General features: G+C 30.7%; 3 protein-coding genes across 3 annotated transcripts; 2 read left to right on the forward strand and 1 right to left on the reverse strand.

The window, feature by feature from the left end:
• The first annotated feature begins 1,767 nt into the window (after positions 1 to 1,767).
• LOC100810561 (adenosine kinase 2) lies at positions 1,768 to 6,632 on the forward strand. Its single transcript, XM_014772196.3, has 12 exons — positions 1,768 to 1,923; positions 2,071 to 2,124; positions 2,899 to 2,945; positions 3,090 to 3,121; positions 3,213 to 3,314; positions 3,411 to 3,478; positions 3,652 to 3,728; positions 3,837 to 3,934; positions 4,010 to 4,080; positions 4,159 to 4,225; positions 4,322 to 4,505; positions 6,298 to 6,632. The coding sequence occupies exons 1-12, from the start codon at positions 1,841 to 1,843 to the stop codon at positions 6,438 to 6,440; spliced, it is 1,026 nt and encodes a 341-aa protein (XP_014627682.2). The 5' UTR covers positions 1,768 to 1,840; the 3' UTR covers positions 6,441 to 6,632.
• A 3,053-nt stretch (positions 6,633 to 9,685) lies between these two features.
• LOC100792486 (uncharacterized) lies at positions 9,686 to 11,839 on the forward strand. Its single transcript, XM_006604513.4, has one exon. The coding sequence runs from the start codon at positions 10,075 to 10,077 to the stop codon at positions 11,470 to 11,472; it is 1,398 nt and encodes a 465-aa protein (XP_006604576.1). The 5' UTR covers positions 9,686 to 10,074; the 3' UTR covers positions 11,473 to 11,839.
• A 5,937-nt stretch (positions 11,840 to 17,776) lies between these two features.
• Positions 17,777 to 18,537, reverse strand: LOC100793017 (auxin-responsive protein SAUR50). Its single transcript, XM_003553505.3, has one exon. The coding sequence runs from the start codon at positions 18,441 to 18,443 to the stop codon at positions 18,066 to 18,068; it is 378 nt and encodes a 125-aa protein (XP_003553553.1). The 5' UTR covers positions 18,444 to 18,537; the 3' UTR covers positions 17,777 to 18,065.
• Between the last annotated feature and the right edge of the window lie 2,339 nt (positions 18,538 to 20,876).

Genomic DNA, 20,876 nt, shown 5'->3' on the forward strand with positions numbered 1-20,876 from the left:
ATTGATAGTTTATATCTTTTAAAATGGAAATTATGATAAAATTTGAGATAATAAATCAATCAATCGGTTATATAATATTTTAGGAAAATAAATTAATAGCAATCGATTATATAATATTTAGGCAATCAATTATAAATATTTATGTAATCAATTAATCAATCATCAACTATATAACATTTGAGGTAATAATCTACTGAATATATAACGGTTTAATTAGACTAACTCATTCGCCGGTCAATCATGTAATTATTTTTATTTATTTATTTTATGGTAGACAAAAATTCATTTTTAAGATTTAATTGGCCGAGGTCTTGACAAATTACAATGGTCAGTTGCGGAATTCCAAATATTATTATTATTGTTATTTAGTACATGTTTATATAGCATAATTAGAAGAGCTTTTTTTATAATATAATTTCGGTTAATATACATACCATATAATAATAATTATCCAGATATTATACAATCATCCTGAATGTTACGTTATTTAAAATTTTAAAAAATCTCAAATTTATTTTAATATTTAACACAAATATAAAGGACAATTAAGTGTCAACTTTTTAAGAAATAATTTAAATTAATTATAGGGATATTTTTATACGGGACATTATATTATGTTGAGTTTTTTTATAAAAAAAATATATTTGCACCGTATAATAATATCCGTGGAATAAATTGCTTTTTAAAATTTTTAAATCAATCAATATTGTAACCACTCAGAACCCGTAATATTTATACATTTTAACAATATTATAACGTGCATTAACAATATTTAACATGGAGCTTAACTTGGTAATGCTTTAACAAGATTTGTAATTATAATAAACTTGATTATATTTATTTTGATTAAAATTTATTTATAAATTAATTTCATGATATTAATAATTGCATCGATTTAAATAAGCATTTTATTTATCGATTTTTTTAATCTAGTTAATTTAAATATAAATACAAAACATAGCCCTATATTTGATTTATTTGCTAAAGTCTTAATTAAAAATATTTTTATAAGACAATAAAAAAATAATCTTTATATCTTTATATATATAAAAGGAAAATGTTTAATGTATGAATGGAAGGAAGATAGATTATGTGGGGAAAAAAAATTCATATTGTGGTATCAATCAATAGATAAAATTTTCTTTATTAATCACATTAAATTTATTATTTATTAATTTGAACTTTGAATAAAATTATACTGATTGCACATGACTAACATTTAAAAAATAAATAAATGTAAGATTTTAATTGATAATGTTAAAAATATTCATATTTTTATTGTATTTTAATTGAATTTTAATGATAATGATAATGATTTTTTAAATGATTATTATTATAAAATTCTATAAAAAAATTAATCAATTTTTAATAAAACATTCAAAATACACACGATGGTTTTTAATTCAGAAAAAAGAAAAAAATTAAAATTTACAAAGCATTAATTTAGAAATAAATTTTGACATAAAACACAGTATCTATAAGAATAATTAATTTAAACAACAATAATTATGATAAATTAAAATATCTGATTTGTGTGTGAGACTGAAAATTATTATAAACTCTTCAACATTATGTTCGAGATGATAATTCACACAGCTAAAAAATAAAATAAAATATTTGTATTGTTATTTTGATTGGTAAAATTGTGATAAACAGCATCATTAAAAAAGTAAGATTAATTAAAATTAAAATTTTACATACATTTAAAACTAATAATTTTTCTGACTCGGTGGAGACTTGAGGGCACAACACGTATATATAGCGTATAAAAAGGCATTGTTTAGTGTCCTCAGCAGCATGCAGAAGAGATCGGCGCGTTTCATTTGATCAGATCATAACAATGGTGTCCGAAGGCACTCTCCTGGGCATGGGTAACCCTCTCCTCGACATCTCCGCCGTCGTCGATGAAGACTTCTTAAAAAAGTATCACCGCACTCTCTTTAATTTCCATGCCGTTTTGCTCCATTCTCCTCGTCGTTTCGTTACTTTAGAGAACACCGTTCCGTAGCTTCACCGGACGGATAAACTACGTCGTTTATCGTTCTGAATGATTTTTGTGTGTTGTGACAGATATGATATCACCTCGAACAATGCGATTCTTGCGGAGGACAAGCACAAGCCTATGTAAGATACTTCCGTTCACTGTTTACTTCTCCGTTGTGCTGATACTCAACGATGTCGTTTTGTATAGTTGAGATTAATTTGTAGAATTTATGAAGGTTTGTTGTTTATCATTGGATAATCGAGTTTTATTTCGCTTCAAGCACTGCGGTTTTAATTCTTTTACACTGCTTTTTTACTATCTTCTTCACTTCTTCGGGAAATGTATTGAGTTTCATAAATCTGCAAGTTTTTATGTGCTTTTTTGGTCTTCATGGGTTTATTTTTGGGACAAAACTTGGATTCAGTTATATAGTTTCTTAGGTGCTTTTTGGTACAATTCTCCATTTAGAATTGGAGTTTCAACTTGGTAATACGCATGATAAAGGTTTGCTTTAAAGATTTACGCTCATTACTGAGGTGAAACTCCAACTCTAATTGAAGAATTGCACCAAAAAGTACCTATGTAATTGTATCTAAGTTTTCTCCTTATTTTTATTTTCACTTAATTACTTTTATGCTCTGCACCAGTCCTAATAGCTATATGTTAACTGTTGAAGGAATTCTTAGGTTCTGGGTATGTCTTTCACTAGATACCTAGTGTCAGCATGTATATTTTTGGATGCATGTAAAGTAACGATTCATTGCAATAGTAAAAGGGATATTCAGTCTCCTATTTTGATAAGATTTTAGATCTTTCTTATCCGTTCTTTAATTACGGGTTATTTTTATGGTTACTTGTTAAATAAGATATATCTTTTGTGAGTTCATTTGATGTGATCAGCACAATCGTTTCAGGTATCAAGAATTGGCTGAGAAATATAATGTGGAGTACATTGCTGGAGGTACTGCACTAGATCTGGAGTATTGGATTTCAGATAATTGCTTTAATATTTAAATATCATAAGCAAACTTAATAAAATCAGCAGTGGAAGTGCATATTTCATAATGACAGCTTCTACAATTTTTTTTTGTTTGTGTGCTGGCAGGTGCCACTCAGAATTCAATCAAGGTTGCTCAAGTATGTATCTACCTTGTTAGTGCTTAGTAATACTCTGAATCTATATTAGCTTTGGTCAAAGCAATTTACCCTTTACTTTTGCTTCTTGTAGTGGATGCTCCAAGTTCCTGGTGCAACAAGTTACATGGGTGGCATAGGAAAGGATAAGTTTGGGGAAGAGATGAAGAAGAACTCAAAGCTTGCTGGTGTAAATGTAGGTTTAATCTTATGATATATCTTCTCCTTTCATTGTCATGTGCTTCTTTGTACTGGCTGTTTTAGAAATTTAACTTATTTATTCATCCATCAGGTTCACTATTATGAAGATGAAACTACACCTACTGGAACTTGTGCTGTTTGTATAGTTGGTGGTGAAAGGTAAGACGATCAAATTTTCACCTGTTTCTTTGTTTGTCTGCGTGTCTGTTTTTTTACTAATTGAAGTTATTTTTTATGCTGTTTCTAAATAAAGTATATACCTTCCAGCCTGATGTTTACTTGACTGCAAAACAATTGTTTGAAGCCTTACATTTGATTGCATCTGAATACAGGTCTCTTGTGGCGAACTTAGCAGCTGCCAATTGCTACAAGTCTGATCATTTGAAGAGACCAGAAAATTGGGCACTAGGTACCCTGTCGTTGTTCTATACAGGCTCTCTTTTATTTCTCTCTCCACTTCATATCTGAGTAATTCAGTGGACTGACATTTTTTATTGTGCAATTTTTTGTGACGCAGTTGAAAAGGCCAAGTATATTTATATTGCCGGCTTTTTCCTCACTGTATCACCAGATTCCATCCAGTTAGTTGCTGAGCATTCTGCTGCAAATAACAAGGTTAAATATGATTAGAAAATTGCTTCTTTCTATTAAATGGCTGTTTCTGATGCTTTATTTTATTCCTGTATGCAGATCTTCTCAATGAACCTTTCTGCTCCTTTTATCTGTGAGTTTTTCAGGGATGTACAGGAGAAAGCTCTACCGTAAGGATCCATCCCCAATAAATTAAAATGAATAAATTTTTCATATTTGTTCTTAAGGATGCCCATTATGTGATTTAGGTATACGGACTTTGTTTTCGGAAATGAGACTGAAGCAAGAACATTTTCTAAAGTTCATGGCTGGGAGGTAAGCCTTGTATGTCAAATTTGTAGGCTTGCAGTTTTGGTTTTGAATGTTAACCCCTTACATCTTTTGACCCCCCCCCCCCCCTGTTTTTTCTAGACTGATAATGTCGAGGAGATAGCTGTAAAGATTTCCCAATGGCCAAAGGCATCAGGAACACACAAAAGGATAACAGTTATCACACAGGGTGCGGATCCTATTTGTGTTGCTGAGGATGGGAAGGTGAAAAAGTTCCCTGTGAAACTTTTGCCTAAAGAGAAACTAGTTGATACAAATGGAGCAGGTACTGTGCTACTTCTTTTAGGAGTTGAAATGTGGAACTTGCATATATAATTATTATGTATTTATGTTCATAAAAGTTATCTATCTTGTACTGGTCTTTCATGATGGTAAGGGGATACTTGACTGGGGTAGAGTGGATTAGTAGGAAGATAGCCCCTATAGTTAGAGGTACAAAATCATTAGGAAGGACTTGGATAAAGTTGGGTAAATGGACTTTCTGATGATTTAGTTCATGATGAAACACATTAACATTGACTCCATGTAATGAGAAAAGGCTCTAGTTGTTTTGTTAGGGATGAAAATATAGTAAGCCACTCATCGGGGATTTATGACCTAGTTTACATCAAGTCTTGGCGGTTTATTTACTAAATAGGTTTTGGTTGGGCCATTTAAAAAAGCCTTTTATGCCTAATAAGTCAGCTTGTTTGAATAAATATAATAATATCATTATGTAGGGCATTTATTACAATTATTATAATATTGAAACTTCAATGTAATATTTTGAGATTGTTGTATTTAAAGTCTTAATTTAGTTAATGTACATATATAAGTTTAAGCTTATTAACCTATTTAGAGGTGGGGTTTTTGACCCAATGTTGTTAATGGCGGATGGCGGTTCATGGCGGAAAGCCAAAAATCCGCCATAAAAATATAGCGGATGGCTTAGCAGAAAATGACAGACGTCATGGCGGACAAAAAAAAAGCATATATATATATATATTAACAAAACAATAGATAAAAATTAAATATAAATAAAAAATTAAAAAACAATGGATTGCATTCAAATAAACTAAAAAAGTTTCATGAGTTCACACAATAACCAAGTACCAACACCAAATAAACTCATTCAAGAGTGTTCTAAAAATGGGTCAAACAGAAAAAAAAATAATCAAAAATAAAAAATGGGTGTCAAACAGAAAAAAAAAAACCAGAACATGTGCACACTTTCGCCGTTGCCGCCGCCCTCCGTTTGTCATGTGCTTGCTTCCGTGGTGCTCGCGTGCGTGGTGGTGCCGCTGCTGTCGTCGCGCCGCTGTGTGTCATGCTGGAGACTGCTGTTGCTATTCATGCTGTTGCTGTGCGTCGTGCAGGGGTCTCCTTTTGCAGGTGGCATTCGGGTAGGGTTGGCTTGGGTCGGGTCAGCCCAACAGGTGTTGCGCAAAATTTTAAAAAAAAAGTGCTATTCTGCCATTCCGCAACGACCGCCATGGCTATGGCAGCTGCCATACGAAACCCGCAACGTCACCGCTATTTGGTGGCGTTTTTTCAAAAACCCTTGACACCATACCGCCATGGCACCGCCATAACCGCTTTTTAACAACACTGTTTTGACCTATTTAAAAGACTTCATTACAAAGTAGACTTTTAAATAAACTTGAAGGCTAGACTATGATTTAAAAAAAGGCTAAATAGCTTTATTAGGTAAATAGATAAAACTTTAGGGTTAAATTTGAGAATTAGTTGAGGCTTAGACCTTGTAAAGTCTAGTGTAGCCAGCCTATTCTCACCTGTTGGTTGTTGTTGGTCTTCAATTGTTATTTTCGCTCTAAAATCCATGCTTGCTGGCTATAATTCTCTCATATGCACATACACGAACACAATTCCTCTTTGCACTTCTTTTAATTGCATTGTATATTATTGTTATACGACATTGTAACCAACCTGGAAAGTCCATGACATTATTTATGGTTACTGGGGCACAGCCAGGATTTCATAAATAGACGGTGGTAGTGACAAGCAAGATGCTGCTGATTTTGTTTCATGTTTCATCCCTTATTGTTTTGTGTTTGTAGGAGATGCATTTGTTGGAGGATTTCTTTCTCAATTGGTTCAGGAGAAGCCCATTGAAGAATGTGTGAGAGCTGGCTGTTATGCAGCAAATGTTATCATCCAAAGGTCTGGCTGTACGTACCCAGAGAAGCCTGATTTTCATTGAGTGTTTCTCTCGGTTCTGTTCCCATTATGAAGTTTTGATTGTTAGGAAACCTTTTGTTGTATTTCGATAGTTGCAGTATAACAACTGCATTTGGATTTTTTCAATCCCGACTGGGGAAAGCGGGGAAAAAGTTTCAGTGAAAGGAAACAAATAATTAATCTGTTATATTATAGTACTACCATTAGAGATTTAGAGCATCGTTTCATATTTTTGCTGAGTTTGTTATTGAGTCTTTTTTATTCGATATTAAACCTTGTTATTGTGCTTAGACTGATGTCTAACTTGTCACTTGGAGTATCATTTAACGACCTATTGGTTAAGCAAGGTTAAAAACATTATCATTTTTTTCGAATACATTATCCAGTTTATTAGAGAAATAATAAAACTGTTCATGGATCCTTGGAGACAGATTTTTCCAAGTGCTTTTAAGATTGGCAAAATTTCCTATAACTCAATTTACTGGCTTATTGATTTTAGAAGTTGATTAGTATGCTTTTTTAGAAAATTTCCTTTTAGTCATTTTTTAAAATTCAATGTTAGTTGTTAATTTATTAGTTTTTATTAGTGGGATGGGATGTATTTGAATTCAGGATTTTTTTTTCTTCTTCTCTCTTCGACCACCCGTTAAATCTTATAACTCCTTTTAGTCTTTATATATTTTATTTTTAATCTTTTTTTTTGTTTGAGTTCAGAGGATATAAGAATTAAAAAATATATATATATACAAGGACTAATGTTTTCTTAAAATATAAACTAAATGAGCAATTAAACTAATAATTTTTTAAAATATTAACAAAGAATTTGATTAGCTTGTTTCAGCTGGTTAGTTTGTTATTCATTTCTTAAGTCAATGTTACAATCTCCTCCATATAGGTATGTTTATATCCATTTTTGTTAGAGACTAATTTGAACCCATGACATTGACCTTTTCACTTATTTGTTTAACCAGCAAGTCAATTTATAATTCTGTTTATAAGCCACTTTATTGACATTGTATTCTCAATATTTTATTCAATTTAAATTCAGTTTCCCAAGTTAAGAACACACCTTCTGCGAAGCTTTTTGTCATGTTTATCAGCTGTTACATTCAAGCTAGTTATATTCAATTGAAAATAATTTATATTTACAATTCAAAGCAACTAGTGAAGAGTGTAAATAATATAGTTTCAAAATTGTATTTTGTCTATTTGATCATTTATCGGGCAAGAGTCAGACAAAAGCTCACGAAGTATTTGATTAACGTGTAACAGGTGATTATGCCAATTACCAATTGATTGGTTCTCTCGGACCTGTTACCATAGCTGGCTTGGAACACAGACAGCTTTATGCAGCTGGATCGCTATGACATCCTTGATTGGATTTTGATAAAAATAATTCAACGTTAATTACTTAATTTCCCTTTAGTTGGAAAATGTCACTATTCTATGCCAGTCTTCCACTTTTAATTAGTTATTAAACTGTTTTTCTCGAGGAACATAAATATTTGCACTTGTTTTTACTATCATAAATAAATATTTATCACAAGTCCTCCAATTTTGTTTAGAATACCAATAGAAACTTACATAAAGTACTAGATTTGCTTTTCCTTATATTTTGAAACCATTATGAAAGAATGACACTGATTAATTGAACTATTTAATTATATATTTAATACATACTTTCATAATTCGTGCTCTTTTTCTTTTGCTAGCAATGTTTTTGTCGTCACCTTTTATGTAAAAGGGCTGTTCAATTAATCAACACAACACTCCAAACAAATAACCGTACTAACACTTTTAGAAACAAATTAATTTGTTTAGCTTGGAAAGAAAGGACAATCGAGAGCGTGAGTTACTATCTTATGACGATTATTTTTATGGGTGTCACTGTTGAATTTAATTTGAAATTAAACCAAACATAAATAAAGTAATATACATTTTGATTGAATTTACATATAATATTAAACTCAATTGAAACCAAACTATTTTTATGGCAGTTTAGTTTAAATCAATTTTTTGGTTTTCCAAATTTTTTTATATAGTTTTTATAAAATCTAATAAACATACACTACCAATGTCAACCAAAGGTTATTAATGATGTAATTTTTAAAATAATTATTATAAAAATTAATAAATTTATAGAAAATTACATTCACACTCCGATTAGTGTTTATTACATTCAATCTCGCTCTTTTTTTATCATACACACGACTCTTTTTTTTTTTATCATATGTTACACAGTGACCCTCTGACCCTTTAAAACGGTCAACTTTAATAAGAATTAGGCCTATGATTTGCAAAGGGTGTCAAGCTAGGTAACCACATGCAACATGCAACGAGAGCACCGATCATTGTTGAAATCGCCGCAGCACTGGAAGAGGTTGTAGATGGCATCGAAGGAGGCAGGGACAAAGAAGTTGTTGTGATTGGCGAAGACAATGGAGTTGACGAGGGAGGTGAGGAGTGAGTTGACAATGTTTTCATAAAAAAAAATTGATGTGAACTTGAATTAGGAACAGACTTGCACAAGAGTAATAAGAGTTTCGGAAGCATTTCACAAAAAATTAGTACCGTCAATAATGGTAATCGTTTAGGAGGAACAAAATAAATGAAATTTTAGAAAAGGAGCATAATATAATAAATGTTAATCTCAAGGAGAACAAGTATAATTTACTCATAAAATTACTATAAATAAGTAGTTTATAATTAGATGATATTATAATTTTTTTCACACACTAATTAATAAATATATTATTTATTCTTTATAAAATTGTTTTAATTGAAAAATTAATAAAACAAATGAATATAATACAAAATGTAACGATCATTTTTTTTTTACCAGTCCTTATAAAATGATATTTAGATAATCATAGGAAATAATTGTTGAATCCCTACACTCCAATTCCTGACCCAAATGCATGGTCAAAGGAAAGAATTAATTTTTATATGCAACAAGTAGCCAAGTACAGTAGGAAAAAGAAAAAAAAAACATTAATACATTTGAAATGTGATTTAGTTCGAATCAATCTTAACAATAAAAACCAATTTTTTTAAAAAAAATGTAGTTTTTTAGTCAAAATTGCTGAATCTCCAATTTTCTTATTCAAGTTAAATAATTTAAAACAGTTTAAGATTTATTTAGCAAATGGTTACTAAGCTTTTAAATTTAATCTGAAATTAGTTCAAAAAAATATAATTTATTGTCAAATTAGTTATTCAACATTATAATTTAACAATAAAATAATTTTATAAATTTAATGATAAGATTAATTTATCATATTTTTTATATATTTAAAAATTAAATTTATATTTTCAGTGTATCAATTCATCACTTTATTGAGATGAATTGGACTATTTCTCCTTTATTTTATATTTCTGTTTTCTTGGTAATAATAAAGTAAAGCCTTGTGTACTGGAAGAAAGTAGAAAGCCCAAATCCACGATCCTGATCGACCACGACTTATCTCTTCTTCTTCATTTTCCCTTCACCTAGAGCGTTGAATGCACGGCCCTACACTAGCGCGTGAAACAAAATACCACCAGACTCATAGAACCAGCCACCTTCTCTTACCTTGTTGAAAGAAAGAAAAAAAAAATCGCCAAAAACAAGAACGAACGAAGAAACTGAAACTAACCAACGAACCCTTGAATCCGCCATGAGCGACCACCACCCTCGGTTGCAGCACCTTCGTTCAGCCTCTCACCTATTGAAAGAATCATTTTCTTCTTTCTCCTCAAATTTCCTCATATTTTTGTTCCTTTCTCTCTTAACTCTTTCTTTTCGCACCCTCGTCGAAACCGGCACCGCCCATGTCACCTCCTTTATCGACCGCGACCCTTCCCTCCGCGCCCTCCTCTCCCGCCTCGACCTCGCCGGAAACTCCCACAACCACCATAACGGCCACGACCTTCCTTCTCCGAACAACCACCGCCACCGCCGCCGCCCCTTCCTCCACCTCACCCGCGTCGGAACCCTAGACGACGACTTCTTCTCCGGCGACGACGATGACGCCCGCTCCCTCTTCGGCTCCATCCCCAAACCCTCAGCCAACGCCACCCTCCTCGCCCTCTCCCCCTTCAAAACCACCTCCGCCTTCTCAGATCTCTTCGCCGACGACGGAATTAGGGTTTCCCAAGTGATCCGCTCCGGCACCACCTTCAACACCCAAGGATTGTCCTCCTTATCTTCGTCGTCGTCGCGGCGCGACAACGACGACGACGACGACGATAGGGAGGAGAAGGAAGAACCGACGAAGGAGAAGGTGGATTTGCAATTCTTCGTGAAGGGGATCGAGGTGGGCCGCCGAGACGCGGCGGCGCTGTTCTTCCTGGTGAGCTTCCTCTCCGCCGTGTACGGATGGGTGATCCTTGTTTTCCTCGTGACGTACTCGTGGGTGTTGGGTGTCGTTTTCGTTTCCGTTGTGAACGATCTGTTGGGTAGGTTTAGCTCCGTCACCGTTTTGGTTTGGGAAGGTTCGAGGTTAGGTCTGAAGAGGCTTTCGGGGTTTATTCTGATGCGTTGGGCCGTGAGGGACGCGTTGACTCAGCTTCTTGGGTTGTGGTACTTCGGAGAAGTTGAGGATCAGTACTCGTTTTTCAAGCTCTTTGTTAGGTTAAAGTTGATGCCTTTCTCGGTTATGTCCCCTTGGGTTAGGGGCTTTGAGAGGGAGATTTCTGGGTTCCTTTTTACTTGGTTTCTGGTGGATACTTTTGTGGCTTTTATATTCTCTGTGGATGCTTGGGTTGCCATTGTAGACTCAAGGAAGAGTGGGAGGGAGATTGTGAAGGAAGGGTGTTATTTGATATCCACTATGTTGAATCAGGCTATTCAGGTGAAGTGCTTGGAGGCTATACTTTGCGGGTCGTTTGTGAGGTGGGGTTTGAGCCGGGTTTGCGGGAGGTCCTTGGCCAAGATGTTTCAGTCCACCATGGAGGTTTACTTCATGGTGACTTGGCTTATGTTTTACTTTGCAGCGCGGTGTAAGGACGCCGATCTTCATGGTAGGAGGTTCGGGCAGAGGGAGCTGGAGGGCTTGGTTGAAGGTCACAGATGATACTTGGTGGTGGTTGTTGGGTTTGGATGGATGTGGTTTTTTTTTTTTTTTTAATTGTGATGCACAAGCACAAGTAGCAGCAAATAGCAATGTTTCACAGGTTCTTTGTGTCTCCCACTTTTGCAGTCCATGTTGACTGCCGTTCTATAGTTTTTGTCACCAACGATGATGTGTTGAATGTGTACTTCACCAGAAGGCTGATATACTTCTCGTGTATAGTATATTCTGAATGAGGGTAGTTCTTATGTATATTATTCATGGAATTGTTGAATTAGTTCCTCAATATGTGTTGGTGATATGATAGTCTGTTAGTCACAAATTACAAGGTTTGAGACATGAAGAATGGTAATGATTTTTCTCCATGCAACATGGGGTTGTGTTGTGATGACAAAAGTTAACTGCGTAGCACTTCTGTTTGTTTGGTGTTATACTCTATCCTTTATGGGCATTTGGTGGCCTGACTTTGACATCATCTACAAACAATGAAAAGCGCTTTAATCTGCAAGAAAGAACAAGGAATATTATTAGTGAGTTATGTATTGTTTTCCCCTTTTAGAAATTCTCAAAGAAGGTGTGTTCAGGCTATATTAACTTTTTGTTTGTTTTGTATGATTATCTGCAACTTTTTCCGAACGAGCCTTTACATATGCTGTATGTATAGAATCATCTTGTAGAAAGTTCATAAAACTTGTTTTGCATCATGAAGCTACTTTGGCCAAGTTTGAATGAGGACAAATTTAGGCTGATAATTTATAACAAAATTAGGGCTATATGAGAGGGGCTTTCCAAGTGTTGAAATTAATTGTTGAAGAGCTTTGTGTTTAGTTATGCAAAACTGTTGTTTAATAGTCTATAGTAAATACTTGATGTTTTCTGTTTGATAAGGTGATGTGTGATATAAACAGTGTGCAAATGCATTGTGATTGCAATTTAATGAATAGTTCCTCCTGTTTGTCTGTGACTGAATGGATTCTAGTTTTTTTAATAGACATAACATTTTTGGCCAGTATTGGCCCTGAAATCAGTAGAATGTATAATAAAATTGGAGATGTATGAGTTTCTATGATTTACTTGATAAACTGCCTTTTGAGGGTGGTTTCCTAAGCATGTTGAGGATTACTCTTGTAAAACAGAAGTTCTCTGAAGGATTCCCCTCCTCTCCTATTGCTATTAACAATTCCATTAGTTTCAATACAGTTTTTGTGGTAGTTTCCTAAATGCACTTACTTTGGCCACCATTTTCTAATGCTGCGAGAAAACCAAAGAGGAGAGGATTTTCGTAATGCTGTAAGAAATCTAGAGACGAGAGAAATTTTGAAATTTAATTTGATGTAAAAATGGAAGGAAATAAAACTTAAAATTTTGCTGTTAGAATTCAACTTTTGTCTTTCTTTTCTTTATATAAACTCTATAACTAAATTTTAAAAAAAAAATTGCATCTTTATTTGTATTTTTCCTCCTCACTTTTGAACAAACCATAATAAACGTGCGTGTGGTGGTAGAAATCCTAAGGATAACAGTTTCCAAACACAAACTCGAAGCTAAGAACATGAAATCAGACCAAGGCTAAGAAGTAAACAATTAAGCATCATATTTACATCTCACCCTAATAAAATTACATGTCAATATAACAATTAATTAAGTGAAATTATTGTAAATTAGTTTTGACTACACGCGTGGTTTTAAGTGCTACCATTAATTAAACTTGTTAAAGGGAAAATATTTAATACTTAGATATCTGCATAAAATTTAATTTATCTAATTTAACACATTTTTTTATCTAGCACATTAATGCATAAGATAAATAATATTTTTCTATTATAATATTTTTTTAATGAAAATATATATTTCTATTTACGTAACCCATACTAGTAATTTATAAGAAAAAATTAATAATAAATGTTACCACCGCCAAAAGTCAAATTTACTTGAATTTTATTTATAATTGGAGTTTTAAAATCATATTATAAAATTTCATGATAAAACCGGTACAAAGTATTCATTTTTAAAGTAATCAATGCTAATTTTATTTTCACATATCTTATGCTTTATTTTTTTCATAATAATAACAATCTTATAACTTGATTGATCCTCGGGTTGGAATATGAATCTCAACCAATGTTTTAAGAATTGAATCATTCATCGTACTAGCCAAAAAACTAGGTTAATTGGCCATTGATCAAATCAAAATCTCACTGGTCAAACCAATTTGATTCATTATGCATCAAAAAATTATAAAAATAATATAAGTAGGTAACTAATATAATTTAATCATTCAATATTTTAAATTTAAAATGATTGTCATTATAAAGTAACTAATATTTATGTCAATAAAAATTCATAAATAAATTTCAAATACAAACAAACATCCAATGTTTTAAAAATAAACATAAGTTCACAAAAAATAACATAAAAAAGTTCATAATTTTATATTTTAAAAAAATAGCACTAGATCCAACCAAAGATCCACTTTGGTTCAATAAAAAATACACTTAATTCAATCAAAGACCTATCCCGATTCAACCAAAGATTCTCCTTGATCAACCCAAATCATGCATTTTTGATCCTTTTAATGAACTAAACAAGTGTGGTAACTAGATATCAGCCGGTTCAGTATGGTTCTTAAAACACTAACCTCGGGTATTGAGACCATGGACCTCAGTTATCGAGTTAAGAGGATACAAATATTCTTCAGCTTTTTTTGATACACTCTCTATCTTTTCTTTTCTTGGTATACACTTAAACTTATTCAACTTATTTTTAATGGTCCCCATCTTAATTTTAAAAGAAACTTAGAAAAAAACATATATTCAAAGGGAATACACTACTATCTTTAATTAGGCAAACTTAGTAAAATATATTTGAAACATATTAGTAAAATACATTTGAAAATGTTTTGAACTTGAAAACAAAAACCAAAATTAAACTCTATTTTAATAGTATATTAGTTTTTATTTCTTCTTCCTTAAATATAGAAACTCATAAGAATTGGTTGAATGGTAGTACTAGAATTGCCTGATAATATAGTTAAAGCTCAAATATATTTTTCGTTTTTATAATTTAGCTTTTTTTTTCATTTTAGTCCTCACAAAATATTTTTATTTCATTTTTTGTCCTTGAAGTACTTTAGATAATGATTTGAACAATAAAAAAATACTTTGAACAGTGAAAAAAATATTATTTAAAACACTTTAAGGATAAAAATATATATTTTACAATGATTAAAACAAATTTTTTTCACAAGGACCAAAAATAAAAAAAAAATACTAAATTACAAGAAGAAAAATATATTTAAACTTATAATTAGCATATGAAACCAATAAGTGTTTGAATCTTGACAAAAAGATTCTCATGGAAAATCTACTAGTCAATCTAGCCAGCTGCTTTGGACACCTAGCATTTTGGGTCATAAATAACATATTCCTTTTTTTTTATTTCTGCAGCGCCTTTTTGTTTTTTGTAAAACCTCACTCCGTAACTAAAACTTGCTTCCGTTATCTTCCGTTGGTGCCCGTTTGTTGCTTCCAAATGCACGTGTTTTGTTAAAGATATACGGTGAAGTTTGGTGGTTGTTTAATATGTTTTAAATAATATTACAAAATCAATATTTATAAAATTACTAAAACTATTGCAAACACAAAAAAAATAATTTCTATAACATGTTAAAAAATAAATAAATATTTAAAATTATTTAAAAATAAAAAACTCATACGAATTGATAATTCATATGACTCACACAGATCAACAATACATATGAGTTTTTTTAAAAAAAAATAATTTTAAAATTTGTAGTTATTTTTTAAAATAATTAAAAATTAAAAAAACTCATACAGATTGATGATCTATATGAGTCATATGAATTATCAATTCATATGACTCATATGCATCAACAATCTGTATAAATTTTTTATAAAAAAATATTTATTTATTTTAAATAAATAAGATTAGAAAAAACCCATACGGATCAATCTATATGAGTTTGTTTTTCTTAAAAAATATATTTTTTAATTTTTAATTATTTTTTGAAAAACTAATTAAAAAAAATTCATGCGAATTAATAATCTATATGAATCATACAATATGATTCATACGGATCATCAATTCGTATGAGTTATACATATTATCAATTTTTATTTAAAGAAAAAATAAAGAATATTTCAACTCTTTCACCTATTGTTGGATGTCCAAACAAAAATGTTGCGTGCCGAGTAACTCCCATCAATTTACATGAAAATATCTTTAGGCCGAATGGTTCTTTTTCTCTTTACTTTTTTAACCTAAGACCCAATGGTTTCTGCTGCATACAAACTCGATCTGTGTGAGCCATAATATATATGCTGATCTTAAGACAGAATTTGTTTGTTGAACTAGAAAATAAAACTTTTATCCATAGGTGCGGCGAGTGCGACATGGTGTCACTTAGCATCAAGTGGTGTAACTCTTAAGATTCCTAAAGATTTGTTTGTTATCTCACTCAAACTACATTTACACCATTTCAATGCAAAAACACACTTACTACGGGTATTAAACTGTTTGACTTCTCACATCACTTGACATTTACAATCTTTGTTGTTAATTACATTTACTATCGAGTATGACATTTAAGTTTCCTCTAGTATTAGATCCATAATCCATTGTATGTTCGTACAAGTACTTAGTAATTGATATTATAACAATAGTTCAAAAAAGTCTGATAAATATCCAATATAATATCTAACACTTAAAGAGAAAGATGCAAAAATATAAGTATTATAAGATTTTAAAAAGAGATTCATATATCAATTACTTATAGTGCAAGTAAAATTTTTAGTAGGCTTAGAATTTACTTATTTGTTGTAGGTTTTTTTATAAGTCTGACTTATATAAACGTTTTTTAAAAGTTTATTTTATTATAAGGCCGGTTGATTTAAGTAGGTTTAACGGCTTATTAGTAATTACACATTTTTTATATTCTCACGTGTTATATATGTGTGTATATATAGTTATGCATATATAATATTACATAATATAATTATATAATAATATTATATTATATTATATATGAACATAAATATACTCATTTATAAGAATTGATCTGTTTTTTTTTATGGTCCAAGGCCTAATTTTTTTAACAAACAACTCATGTCAGACTCTTGATAGGTTATGTAGTTTATTTTCATTCTTACTAACAATATATAATTTAACACATTCTTTGTTATTGTTTAAAATTTATTTAAAATTATAAAATTATTATAAATAAAATATTCATTAAACTGAGAAGGAGATCTACTTGTAATTTCTAATAAATTTTAATTGATAATAGAAAGTGTATCGGAAAGAGTGTTAATAATATTTCATATATGTAATTATAAATTGCTTTCATAATTTAAAATATAATAAAAGAGAGAATTCATAATATTATAAGTATTGTAGCTAATATATATATATATATATATATATATATATATATATATATATATATATATATATATATAAAAGTATTGATTCACATTTTAAAATTTCTGAATTATTACTGCGCCTATAATATCCACATATTATTTTCTTATCAATAACTCTAAAGTGAGAGTTACGGAGAGAGATCCCCATCCTTATTAGACCACGGATCAAGTGAGTTTAACAACAAAGAGTAGTTAACTTCTTATTGTAAAACTGACTTTAATTTCCTTATAATTTGCTCAATTACTAACTCTGCATGTTCCCTGATAAGAGCAAAAATACAGAACAGGACCCTCTCCATCACTAGCGGATTCAGAAATTTTAGTTAATAGGAACACGAAAAAAGTCTATAATAAAATGATTTAATTTTTTTTTCTTGTAGCTTATTTTGTTAGTTGAATTTAATACTTTTATTATTTGCATGTTTAATTACCTCATGTATTTTTTTAAAATAATTTAATTAGTTATTTTATTTTTAAAATATTCAATTAAGTACTTTATTTTTTAAAATGAATTTAATTTGATCTTATTTAAAACCAATTCAGGTTCTACTTATTAAATTTTTGGAGCAAATGAAAGAATAATAAAACTAAATTGAATCCATTTTATAAAATAAAAGACTTAATTAAATCTTTTAAAAATAAAAGATCATATTGGATCATTTTTAAAAAACTACATGACATAATTGATCTAATGAATAACAATAAATGGTGATGATTTTTTCTTTTCTCTATCTGTTTGAGAATGTGTCAAAGTGTATTTTTATATTACTAACTTATTATGTTTTAGTACTAGAGGCATAAGAATGATAAAAATTAAAATAATAAAATGGTAAAATTAATATCAACATATTCTCTTTTTTATCTTATAATTTTATTTATTTATTTTAAATTATGGGGGCAAAAAAAATTCCTAAATATCTTTTAAAAAAAGAAAATAAAAATTTTGTGGGGACAATTGTCTCCTCCTAACACGCCTCAATCTTTAACATAACATGATTACATATAAAGGGATAACTAAGTAAAAAAGAAAAAGAAAAAAAATTATGATTCCCTCTGCTAATAAAAATTAATATTCTAATAAATTAATATTTATGAATAAAAAATGATTTTATATATACATGATTGTAGTTGTTTAGTTTAATTAATAATAATGACTCAGACACGCACAAACACTCGTTCGTTGTGTGGAGTGCTTGCACGGCGAAGGACAGTGAGGAAAAGATGCTCACTGCAAGGAATATAGAGCTTTGAATCTGCAATGAAATCATACTCATCCTTAGCTTGATCCAGCAGAGTCTTGAAGAGTGGATGATTGAGTAAGGTAATCTTGATGACATATCTCTTATGGTGCTCTCCCACGTACACAACCAAGTGACCCTTTGGCACATCGTTGGGAATGGAGTCTCCTTCATCTTCATGCATGGATGACCCCAGTTCCCATTCACAGCAGTAACCGTAGGCAGCACAATGGAACACTCTACTTCCCATTTTCTTCCACTTGTTAAGGCACCCTCTTAGAAACTTTCCCTTCATAGTGAGAGAGAGAGAGAGAGACAGAGACTGGGAAAGGGAGAAAAGGTACGTGGAGTACACACGGAAAATGAAAAGGTTTATATAAGTGCGGCATGGCAAGTACAAATGCTCTGCAGCATTATGGGGGTGTGTTTGCGTACTCGTTTTGAAGCCTATGCTTATATATAAATTACATGATGCATCTTATATAAAAGACCATTCAAGCTTAATTGGATACCATTATTATGGGTGGTAAAACTTTTTTTCTAATTACTTAATTTCATCTCAAAACAATAAAGGTAAAATAATCTTGTGTCAATTAATTCATATATTTATTAACTATATTGATGATATTTGTACACTCAAATTACAAATTAAACATCTCATCAACAAATTTATTTTTTCTGTATATTTTTGTTCTTATTACATTATTAATTAAATCAATAATTTATCTTTTTTCTCTTTTTTATTTCTCTAAAGATAAACAGGGAGTCTTAAGAATTCATTCTACTTACTGATAAGCCAATGCTTATGTCATGAGAGAAAACATATGAAAGATTTTCTTTTTATTTTTGTTACATTCCAATAGGTTCTATTTGAACTAAAAACCAAAGACACAGTAAATGGTTGACATGATACATCGTAGCTTTTGCCTATACAATTATCGCGGAAACATCAATATCCAATATATATTATCCTAAGTGTGTCAGATACTTGGATACATCAATATCCAATATATATTATTCTAAAGCGTGTCAGATTCAATTAACTGGCCTTGCTTGTTAGTAGCTTCTTTATAACATTGCACCTTGCGAAATTATACCAGCATGCAATGCATGCAGGTTAGAAAACATCAAAATAATAGAGACAGGTAGGAGTTAATTTCAGTTATGCATAAAGTCAAAATTAACTTGTATTATGCTTTTTATTTTTTACACTCTCACTTGATATGTATGTTATATATACAATGAGAGTATTGTCTCGTTAAACATGTGTTTGGTTTAGGTTATAAATTTAATTTTAGAATGTTTTAATTTGATAAACATAATTTAAGTAAAAGTGAATTTGGAAACCTATATATAAAAAGTGATCTTGATGATAAAATAAATATTATTAAAATAATGTTATTCAAAATTACTTTTGAATTATAGTATAACCAAACCAGTATGTCAGGTACGCGAGTAGTTAAAAAGAGAAATCAAATTTATAGAATTTTTTTAATTAAAATTTATACAACAGAGAGAGAATGGAAAAAGAAGAAAAACAAATATGCGATAAAATAATTGATATGATTAATAGAGAATGAAACAAGAAAAAGTAACATTGTAAATTTTTTATAAAAAATTATTGTATAGACTTTGCATAAGTTTTTGACAAAAACAGACAAAAATGTCTATTGCGACTTTCTTACTCCCATTCAAATCTCACTTTGAGGAATAGAATCACGGTTATTTACTTATTTCCTAAAAATGCAAAATTTGCCAATCATTTGTCTCCAAAAGCATGTTTAGAGTCTCAAACGCACAATTGCAGTTCTGAAAACCTAAATCCAAACACAACATTGATAGAATGTATAGAACTTATTATGAGCATTAAAACTTATTTAAAGATTTGCTACCTAGAAAATCCACTTGACTGTAATTCAATGTTCTAATGAAATTAATATCTTTCCCTGGAAGTAAGGGTAGTGTCTTTCTTTGTAATTCTTAAGGCCGGTGCTTGATGATTGACCTTTCAAAGTTCTTAAAGTTCAGACCCCACTACTTAGAGAGGAAAAGATAAGATATGAATGAGGAATGGGATAACGTTTCTTGGGTGAAGTGCGATCCCTCTTATTTCTCTTGAATTTCGATTTGTTTTCATTTTCTATATTTGTTACAAGAGAGAAAAATACAAAAGTAGTGAAATTAATAAACTTTATGAAACTAATAATAAATTCTAGTATAATTATTCCTATGTCTTTTACCCTTGTATCACAGAAAAATAAACATGAGAAGCCACAAACATGTCTCTTAGACAGTGTGATACCCACATTTTTTTCTCTCTATGTTATACTTATATGTACAACTGATCAACCACCTTCTATGTAGAAGATTGGTGTCTTTGTCAATTTGAGCTGCTTTTTTCTAAGCATGTATTGATATGAATTTATCATTCTTATTTTGACTGATTTCAGCTTAATACTTGTGTTGAATAGCCTTGAATTTGTCATGCCGGCCAAATCTTGCATTTTGCATGGAGTAAGGAGGGTACTATCCGTACAAAAATGTGAATTATTCAGTCTTCTAGTCTAGGAAAATGGGTTTGTGACGAGTTTTATTGTCCCATGTAGCTCTCACACATTTAGGAATGAAAAATTCTATTTCCCTCATTTTTTTTAATAATTTTTTTCTATAATTAGAAAATTGATGATAAAATGAATAATGTAATGGAATTAAAAAAGAAAAAAAAGTT

Source organism: Glycine max, chromosome 19, assembly GCF_000004515.6.
Source record: "Glycine max cultivar Williams 82 chromosome 19, Glycine_max_v4.0, whole genome shotgun sequence".
NCBI lineage: Eukaryota > Viridiplantae > Streptophyta > Magnoliopsida > Fabales > Fabaceae > Glycine > Glycine max.

What these genes read in the sequence shown, in the direction of transcription:
- LOC100793017 (XM_003553505.3), bottom strand. Translation starts at nt 18,443, where the DNA reads ATGAAGGGAAAGTTTCTAAGAGGGTGCCTTAACAAGTGGAAGAAAATG.
- LOC100810561 (XM_014772196.3), top strand. Translation starts at nt 1,841, where the DNA reads ATGGTGTCCGAAGGCACTCTCCTGGGCATGGGTAACCCTCTCCTCGAC. An exon ending in ATTCAATCAAGGTTGCTCAA is followed by an intron (nt 3,122 to 3,212) that starts GTATGTATCTAC and finishes TGCTTCTTGTAG; the next exon opens with TGGATGCTCCAAGTTCCTGG. An exon ending in CAAAGCTTGCTGGTGTAAAT is followed by an intron (nt 3,315 to 3,410) that starts GTAGGTTTAATC and finishes TTCATCCATCAG; the next exon opens with GTTCACTATTATGAAGATGA.
- LOC100792486 (XM_006604513.4), top strand. Translation starts at nt 10,075, where the DNA reads ATGAGCGACCACCACCCTCGGTTGCAGCACCTTCGTTCAGCCTCTCAC.